This window comes from Mauremys reevesii, linkage group 5, assembly GCF_016161935.1.
Source record: "Mauremys reevesii isolate NIE-2019 linkage group 5, ASM1616193v1, whole genome shotgun sequence".
NCBI classification, from domain to species: Eukaryota; Metazoa; Chordata; order Testudines; family Geoemydidae; genus Mauremys; species Mauremys reevesii.
Window position 1 is genome coordinate 88,754,367 of NC_052627.1, and position 9,696 is coordinate 88,764,062.

A 9,696-nucleotide genomic window follows, 5' to 3' on the forward strand; every position below is an offset into this window, starting at 1 on the left:
AACTGTGTCAGATCCATCAAACCATTCTTCTCCCCAACTCCACTCTCACTAGGTCAGGTTAACATTTCAGCCTGGGTTCAAAAACCCAATTACACACACTCACACATATGGAAAATTCCTAGAGAACTTAATAGAGATGAAACCAGTAAAGTCCATGGAAATTGAATAGGGTGCTATGAAAACTACTCTAAAACCCCTATACATTTCAATAAAAAAATGATGTCCTTTATTTGAACCAAAATCCTATGGCGGGGAATATAATTCTCGATTACATTCAAAAAACCAACCGTGTGACCCCTTTCTGTTAAAGTCTACAGGACTTTGGCATTACGGGTTGCATGCACGCACACATACACACACAGGGCTCAACCGGGAAGCCCAGTCAGTCTCCACTGCCAGGGAACAACTGGACATTGTAAAGACTGCCTTGATGTTATCAGTTTGTTTAGTTTGGGGGGCGGGGAATGTTTACATTCACACTTTCAAATCCCCTGTTCTGTTTTTTAAACGTCACTCTGGCCAACGCTTGCCACTCATTGACTGACTCCGAGAGAGTGAAGGCCAAATGATCCTAGGGTACCCCGAAGCGAAGAAAGTCAACACATTTTAGGGAATACTTATCTATAATGTTTACCAGATTGGAAAAGCCGAGAGAGCTGAGAGCTAGCGAGAAAGGATTAACCTAAAGAGCCCAAGAACAATGAGAGAACCCAGCAGTGACGTCAAATTTCAGCCACTTCGCTATTTTCATAGGAAACAATAGCAAGACCTTTGCCAAGCTGAAGCAACAACCCTTAGGCGAGCCAGACAGAAACGAAACAAGAGGTGGGGAGGAGCCCCACAAATTCGGTCTTTACTGGGGTGATTCAATGTTTTCCAAGCGCCACATTTCCATGATCTGTCGCGCTTGTTCAGAACTTCTTTTTCAATCCCCTCTCCAAGCCTTAGGGGCCACTTCAGACAGGAATCCTAGGCCACACTATTCCACGTGCCAGCAGATCTCCACAGCGGCTGTGAGGAGTCTGCAGGGTCCCCCAAACCCGCTTTTCCTGGGGACTCCAAGAGGTTAGGGATTCACCCTGTCTATGCAGGATGCCCGGTCTCTAGGGGATCCGAGGCTGAGGACTCCCCTGCGCAGATCAAGGCGTCCACTTAGGGATAGGGGGGAAGAGTTTCTCTCTCTCTGCCTGACCTCAAACCTTCTCAACCCGGGAACGCTCCACGGCTGACACACGACGCAGTCACAGCTGGACGCGCTCGGTGGGGCGAGCGCAATCCGCATTCCGGGGACCACCCGTTTGAGGAGTGGGCACGGAGAGAGATGTGTGCACGCCAGACGTGTCACTCCCAAATCTCCTCCCGGGGATGCAGTTGATTCCTGTGTTTGCAAGGCGCTCTTCGCAGGGATTATTACACATCTGGGTGGGACGTCGCCAAAGCAATTGGCGAATTTGCATGCGGTGGGGTTGAAAACACCAGACAGAAAATAACCCTGTAATCCAGGCAGGAGCGCAGTTAAAGCGATGTTTGTCATTGTAGTTACCTCACAGGAACTAAAGGCAGCGCGCTCTCTCCTGGGATTTACCCGTCTCTGTTCCCAGACGTGTTGCTGAGTCTTGAAGGCTGGTGCTGCCTCCCTAGATCCATCCATCTTGCTCCAAAACACGGTCCAGCCCTGTTCTTAGGAGTGTCTACTCACTGCTGGGTCCCAGTCCAAAAATGTTGAGCAATGCAGAAAAGAGCCAAGAAGCCATTTCCTAGTCCTCTCGGGACTTTTCCAGGGGACTCCAGCCCGGCAGGGTCAGCAAGTTTCAACCTCAGCGCCCGACAAAATCCAACCAAACACCTCACAAGCCGCCAAGGGCTGATGGTCCCTTACACTCCCTGGGCACAACTCAGAGGGCTCGTCCGCCCGGGCTGCAGCGGCTGCCAGGGAGGCAGCAGACAGCTAGGGGATGCTGGCAGCTCTGTGGCTCTGGCATGTCCATCGCACGAGGAGAGCAGCTGGGTGTGTGTGAACTGGGACACCGCCAGGTAACAGCCCAGAGCGCAGAGTTCAGCTTCCCTGCTTGCAGGGAGAACTGAGAGCCAGGTGTAAAACCTCCGGGCGCAGGGATCGGGGTGGGGGATGATTTGCCCCTGCAGACAGACAGTCCCCGCCAGGGAAGGGGGCTCGGGAGGGGCAGGAAAAGACGAGGGAGGGACAATGGAGGAGAGGGACGGCAGGTCGGACCTGGTGGAGGGAAGGAGGGCTAGATAAAAGCCCAAGGGGGGATTGGGACCACAGCGGCCAAAGGAGGGTCCGAGAAAGACCCTCCTCTTACCTTCGCCAAACCCTCTCAGCTCCCCGCGTACGCTGCCCCCAGAGCTGATCCGAGCTCCTCGCCAAACTCCCCGCTTTCCTTCCCGTTACGAGATTCCTCCGCCGATCCCGGTCTTCACACAAAGGGCTTCACTCCAGATTGGGGATAGAGGGGCGCGGAGCCCGCTCCCAGCTCCGTCCCCGGAATCGCTCCCAGCCCGGCGGCAGGAATGCGGCGCGGTGGCCCCTCCGCCCCAGCCCAAATGTGTTTGTCATTAGCGCAGCCTTTCCGCCAGCGGGGCAGCCTCCTCCAGACAGGGGCCCCCCGCGTCCCCAGAAGGGTGGGCCCCGGCTGCCGCCCCCCAGTCCGGACTGTCGGGGGGCCCTGGCCCCGCCACTGCCGGGCGATCGCTGCTCTCTCCCCTGCCCCCAGGCCACTAGAGCTCCTGCTCCATCCATCTCCGGAGTCGAAGGGGATCGGTGATACGTGCCCATCCTTCGCTTCTCGGCCAGTGCCCTCGCTTCCCTTCTCGGGGTCTAGCGAGTGCCCCGACCTCGCCCGCCCCCCGTCTCCATCCAACCCCCCCATCGCCCCTCTCCCCAACCCTCTCCAACAAAGCGCGCTACCTCCATTCAGAGCGTTCTCACTGGAGGGGGAACGCGTCACCTTCCCGGGACAAACCACCTTCCCAGCCCTAGCGACTCCCCGTGCGAGCCCCCCAAGGAGGGAGCTGCCCGCCGAGGAGCGAGTCTCCAGCGCCCTTTGAGTCTCAGGCGCAAACTTCCAGAGTTAGGGCTTCCAGCGAGGATCCCCTGAGGTGAGCCGCCCCCGTGCCCTGGCTCTCCAGTCCACACAGGGGCTGATCCCCAGCAACCTTCCATTCCTTGGATCCGGATCGGTAACGTCCCCTGGAACGAGCATAAAAGTGGAACTCCCCCCCCCTCCCCCTTACCTTCCCGTTCACACGTTAATCCGCAATGAAAAGTCTAGAGAAAGAGTCAAAAATATGTCCACGTCCTCTGACTTTTCCTCCTCCTCCTCCTCCTCCTCCCTCGCTCCCTCCAGTTCAGACTGCAGTGCTCTCAGAGACCGCGTCTTGTAATTGATTCGATGTTAGAGTCCATCCTTCCAAAACTAATCATTTGCTTTAAGTAAATAGCTGTCAGGAAATGAGCCCCCCTCCCCCGCCCCTTCAGAATAAGAGCCGCTCTGGTCCGGTCCGCGCCTGAAGCCCAGCCTCCAGCGGCTCTTACGCAGGCAGGGGGGGCAGTCAATCTCCAGCCGCGGAGAGGAGGGGCGGCAAGTGGAGCCATATGGCCGGGGAATGGGGGGCGAATTTGAGAGTTTTGCACTGCAGGGGGAAAAAGTTTCCTGAAAACCCACCGTGTTCCCAATGGCACGAATGAGCTTCCCTCCACACACGCTCTGTGCAGGTGGGGCGGCCGCTTAGGCTGAGCTCCCTCTCCCCGTGTCAGGGCATGGACGAAGAAGCTGAGATGGAAATGAACTGGTAGTTTAGTGATGTCTTTGATGCCCGACTGAGCTGGGGCTTGGTGTAGAAAGGTGGATGGCTGGATGGCTGTGAAGCGCCTAGCACTCGCAGACAGAGGCGAGCTCCTAGTATTTATGAATGAAAGGAACAACGAAAGAGAACGCTGTCCGAACCCTGCTGTTTCACATGGGAGGACCATGTGCTCTATCCCTCTCTTCCTAGGCTCGCTCAACTTCCAAAGCCACCGCAGAGCATTAAGGAACTTGGGACAGACATTGCAGTCGAAGCCTTGCGGGTTTGAATGACTCGGTTTAGAATAGTCTCCGGCCAGGGCTTTGATCCCCAGTCGGGAGATACACGTATCTCGTCGGGCTCGATTGTTGCTATTTGCTGGAGATAAGTGTGTGAGAGACTGAGATGTAATCGTGGGAGTCAGATGGGGCTGCTCTTCGCTTTCTGGCTAGCTCCTGCCAAACGAGGCACAGAGAGCACAGCTTCGTGCAACTGGAGTTATTCAGCTGCTGGGTGCGAGGGGGCACTGCAGCCCCAGGAATGGGAGCTGAGGTGCGTTTTACATCCCCTTCTCCAGGCCAGAACTTGGGGTGGGTGCGTGCAGGGTGCGTGCTGCCGGGGAGGGTGTCCTAGAGGAATTTATGTTAAAATTGCGTCCTCGTTTTTTCCTGCACAGCTTTCCCGTTCTCCCGCCTTGCCTTTATAGGCGCTGGTCCTTCGGTGGTTACTAAACAAAATAAGTTTGTCCTCAAAGTCAAGCAATAGACTCTGGTGGTTTTCTCCCTCCCAAACGAAGGAGAATTGGTCTCTGAAGCGCAAATCCCCCGAAGGCCAAGGACTGGGCAGCGAGAGCTGTGAAAGGCAGGGGGTGTAATAATCCTGTTCAAGCTGAGAGCCCTCTGGCTGCGTTTGCGGGGTCCCCCCTCCCTGGGTTGTTTGGTGCTCCCAGTGCCTGCAGCCTTTTGCGTGATCTCCACCAAGGCATCTTCGGCTTGGGTGAGTGCACAACCTCACTATTGCTTCCACATGTTCCTTCAGGAAATCATTGGAGGCAGATATATGAACAGCCTCTTGTTCGGAATGCTAACAGGATACCGTAATGCCTGTAAATAAATACCAGGCTCCAATCGATCAGCAAGCAAGGAAAAATATATGCAGCTTGGAATTATTTTAGCTACAAGGTTACAAATGGCCTTGCTCTTTTAGCTGGTGATGGAGAGAGGAAAAACAAAGCCTCTTACAAAAATGATCAACCCTGCATGGTTACAAGGGTTTAAATAAAAGTGAGATTCGGAATTTTAAAACAAGGCTCACATCAATCACAACGGGCTCCAGGATCGCAAAGAGGTCTTTAGTAGCTTTGCAAAGTAGGTTTGTTTCGGTTGGGATTTATTTGCGTGAATATCGCCTGGGTATTAAATCCCTAAAACGATAAAGGGGACATATGATGTTGTAGTGTCCGGACCAGATGTGAAGGGAGAGCCACTCTTGCAAAGAGAGAAAGAAAAGAAAGGAATGTTCCTGCTGGTTGTAATTACCTGTCTAATTTGAATAATGCCTTTGTTATGATCATTAACAAACATTCGCTAACTGCTTCCATTGAGATCCCACAGCGTTTAGAGAAAAAGTAAAGGCACCTTAGCAGTACAGTTCTTTGGAGGATAATCTGGTATTTCGGGACCTAGCGTCTTAATTACTGGCTCTATCACAGCCATCTATAACATGAAATATGTATCTAGCGCCTCTCCTCCCTCAGGGTAAATACAACGTGGCTAGTTACAAGCCATAGGCCCTGTCCTGCTCTCACGGAAATCAGTGGCCAAACTCCCTTTGCCTTCAGCTGAGGATAGGATCGGACTCAACGTGTACAAGCCTCCGTAGCAGGAAATACCGCTAATAATCCATCTTGTATTGACTCTGTTTCTGGCCTGTTGCAGGGAAGGGATCGGTGCCTGAAGTTCGAAATTTTCAGCCGTTTATCTCAGTCCCTGACTCCAGCCCCCTCTGTGTCACTCGCCCTGCATGGTTTACACAGGGAAGAGCGAGACGCCCTTTCCATTCTGTTGTTCTAAGATCCTACAAGATTGTTGTACAGAGCAAAGCAGGGGGCCATGTGTGGTCCCCATCTTGGGAACAGGGCGAGAAACCTTCCCATTTACAAGGCTGGGTGTTTATTTTTTTTCTTATCTAGGTATCTGGCTGATAGAAAGCAGTGGAGATGCACACCATATGTGTGCCCTTGGCTGGAGGGCTCCGCTCTGCCCCTGTTCCTATCCCGGCTGCCTCCGGGCCATTTGCTGGGAGAGAGAGACCCCACTGTGCTCCTGTCCCACCCCCCTCCGCTCCTCCACTTATTGTGCTGAGAAACAGGCTTGGGAAATGCAGGGATCCTGCCCTGATCACTGAGCCGTGCGGGGCGTGCAAAAACAGTGATGAGGTGGCACTCCATTGTCACATGTAGCCCACTTGTGCAAGCAACGGTGAGGAATGGACGTGAAGCACTGGCTTGGGGGGAGGGGTTGAGGTTGGTGGAGGGAGAGGAGGAACCTGGACGGTTAAGAAACCAGTTTCAAATATAATTCAACATCTGGATATTTTCAAACACCCTCCCCCACCCCCACCCCCAGCCCCCAAGCACTGTGGCTCCCCATGGCTTTGCCAGAATCAGCCTGTTGAAGGGTGATGTATTTAAACAAACCGTCGGTCCTCCTAAACAAGCCCTCTCCCCCCAAACACGGCTTAAGCCGTTCACATGCGTTCCCCATTCGGCTTCTGTGACAAATTTTCTTATGCTTCGAATTCCATCCAAGCGCAGCTGGATTCGGATGCATTTCGCAGGGCAACCAGAAAGCGTTCGGCTGCTTTCCTTCGCTGCGCATCGAGCAAATAGGTGTTAACCCCTCCTGAAAGAGGTGGCATGGGGGGGGGGCTTTTGGCCCTACCCCACGTGGTTCATATGCCCCCTTTTCTGTTACAAACGCTTCCAACGGCTTAATGGCAGGGGCAGTTCAGGCTGAAACCGACGGCATTGTGCTCTCGGGGGGGGACTTTCCTTCCCAGACTGTTTATGTGGCAGACAGATGGGAGCTTCGCGTCTTAAACAAAACATTGGGAGCCCAGCTGACAGGGCTGTTGCCTCAAAGTACATGTTTACACTTCAAACCTATACTTCAGCGTGTGTATACACTGCGGCGCTGGCCCAGCCAGCAAGGCAACCCTAGCTCTTACCCCCAGATCAGCTCGCCAGTGCTTCAGAGCCCAGATCTCTTGGCGGGCCCAAGAGCGGAGGGGAGGAATCCACACGGAGAAGGGGGTAGCTGGGGAGTGAGGTTGAAACGAGCAGCGGTTCCCTGTCCAGAGCTGCTCATGCGGTCTGTTCATTGCGCTGGGAGCCCTCAAGCTGCCTCTCTGGCCCCAGCAGCGCTATTGGTCCCCAGGAGAAGAAACAATTTGCTGTAAATAATGACCCTTTCCTGCGCGTCCCTCCGGCCCAGGGGCGAGACGGGTTGAGTTTAACTAGCTGAGCTATTAGGCAGGCTAATGGTTTGTTAATTTGGATCCCTGTTCTCTGTTGTAGCGGGACAGAGCTCGCTGGGCTCCTTGGCTGTCGTGTGTGCCTTCATGCCGCCCGCCAAACCTGGAAGCATCGGATCGGGCACTGTTTTTAACGGGCTTCATTTGTACATGGGGTGGGATCAGATGGAGCGGGGATGGAGTCCTTTGTCTCAGCTCGAGGAGGTCTGGTTTTAATTATTCTTACCCATGTTTAAGCATTTGCAGCATGGGCTTTGAAGTAGTGTGCTGGCCGATTTCATCTAAACCCCTCCTCTTGCCCGCCTCACCTTTGTGGCTATCTCCTTGAAGCTGACACTCTTTAAGGTCAGGGACACGCATCTCTTGTACTTTTCCAGCTAACTTTGCTTATTTCCCGACACGCTCCAAGGTGGCGAGCTACAAGGAATGAACTAATCAATCCCTTGTTTTGACCTGGCTCCTAAATAAACGGCCGCTATATCTGGATCCATTAAACTGAATCTCCCAAATCGGATCTGTGACTTTTCTGCACAGAGCCCGGCCAAACCTTGCTAAGCACGACACTCAGGTTGGCACGTCTTGTGCACTCCCAGCTGTAACCACAGTTACCTGCGGCCGAGTAGCATTCAGAAAGGTGAGAACTTCTTCCCTACTGTAGAAAACATCAAAGAAATGACTTCCCAGCCCGATCCTTAAATCCGAATGCGCCTGAGCAGCATGTGCATGAGCGGCCACAGGAAATAGCTTTCGGGAAATCATTTTTGATCCCCGGCCAAATGAGCCCTACAAGCGAGAAACACTGAAACCAAATTCCCTCGCGTCTTGGCACGTTTTCATAAGCAGCCTGATTTCCACGCGTCTCCAGCTTTTTCTCTGGAATCGTTAAACCACTTAGCATCAGAGGTTATTCGAGTCACTTCAGGGCGATTTCTTAAAGGGCTGCTTGAAAGGCTAGGAGCAACAACCGCGTTTGGGTTGGGTTGGTGTAGTGTCTCTCTCCCCCCTCCCCCATATCACCTTTAGTTTCAAAGCACAAATCTTGTTTCAAGCGTTGAACTAGGAGAAGCGACCCACCAAACCCCCGAGAAGGGGGCTTCTCAGCGCCTCCGCTTGTTGCCACATTTGGGGGTGGGGACAGCAAGAGGGTTGTTATCCCTGCCAGACTAAACAACTAGCCGTGCAAGTAAATCAAGCTTCCCAGAGCCACTACACTGGCCGTTGTGAAGACAAAAGCAGAGAGGAGAAAAAGAAATCCAGTCGTCACCTCGATTGAGTCTGACAAGGCTAGCCAGGCCCTCTGCTGACGTGCACACATTTACAGTCTCCCTGTGATTTTGTTCTTCTTCCCCAACACCAGTTCCACTCAGTGTGTTTGTTCAACATAATTTGGCTTTGAATAGCAGGGATCCAGTGACACTGCAGGGGAGCTGAGCCAGACAAAAGAAGTTAACGGTTAGTTTCCCCCCCCCTTCCCCTTTCCTCCTACCTTTATTTTTATTCATAACATTGTTGGCTAAGGTAGTTGTGCCCAAAGTTTTTCTACTGAGGAACGTGGAGATGTTTTACTCTCATTGTTGCAATTGGCTTTTGACATTAAAGGATGTCCCCCACCCCACCCCCAAAAGGCTGAAGGCTTTATTCTCTGGAAACAAGCTTTGTTTTCCTTCGGCTCCTGCCCTGGGTGTTGACTGTGGCAGAATAAACAGGCTGCTCTGGGCCTGAAGCAGCCCTAACCCAGTTTAGGGGTGAGGTCATCCAGCCCAGAGAGGCAAGGAAAAACTTACTCTTTGATATGCTCGCTGGGGCAGTAGGGGGATCAATCAGCATTTCCCTAGTTCCCCCGTGCCACTTTTCACCACTTTCTGCCATTAGTTCCTAAGTGCAATTGCTTTCCTGAGCCTTCTTTAGAGACAGACAAACGCATATCCTCATATTAGTATTTATATTACAATACTTAGAAGCCCCACCCAGGACTGGTGCACCAACTGTGGTAGGCTTTATGTATCTACACCCACACAGCAAGAGACAGTCCCTGCCTGGGAAAACAACAATCTAAATGCAGCAAAGAGTTCTGTGGCACCTTATAGACTAACAGGCGATTGGAGCATGAGCTTTCGTGGGTGAATATCCACTTCGTCGGATGCATGTCCGAAGTGGGTATTCACCCAGGAAAGCTCATGCTCCAATACGTCTGTTAGTCTATAAGGTGCCACAGGACTCTTCGCTGCTTTTACAGATCCAGACTAACACGGCTACCCCTCTGATACTTAACAATCTAATTAGCCCAGGCAGGCAAAGGATGGGAGGAAAGAAGCATATTATTCCCATTTTATACCGGGGGGACTGAGGTACAGA

The 9,696-nt window shown here is 52.8% G+C and overlaps 1 protein-coding gene across 5 annotated transcripts in view; it reads right to left on the reverse strand.

Moving 5' to 3' along the window:
* PDGFRA (platelet derived growth factor receptor alpha) overlaps positions 1–3,406 on the reverse strand; it is a 45,913-nt gene extending 42,507 nt beyond the window's left edge. The window contains exon 1 of one of the 5 annotated variants that reach the window (XM_039542572.1): positions 3,256–3,406. Coding sequence is in view for 2 of the 5 variants with exons in the window: in XM_039542570.1 (XP_039398504.1) it covers positions 1,193–1,282 (90 nt within the window). In the remaining 3 variants the exon portion in view is untranslated. The other 4 variants (XM_039542571.1, XM_039542573.1, XM_039542574.1 and 1 more) reach the window with 4 other exon arrangements.
* Between the last annotated feature and the right edge of the window lie 6,290 nt (positions 3,407–9,696).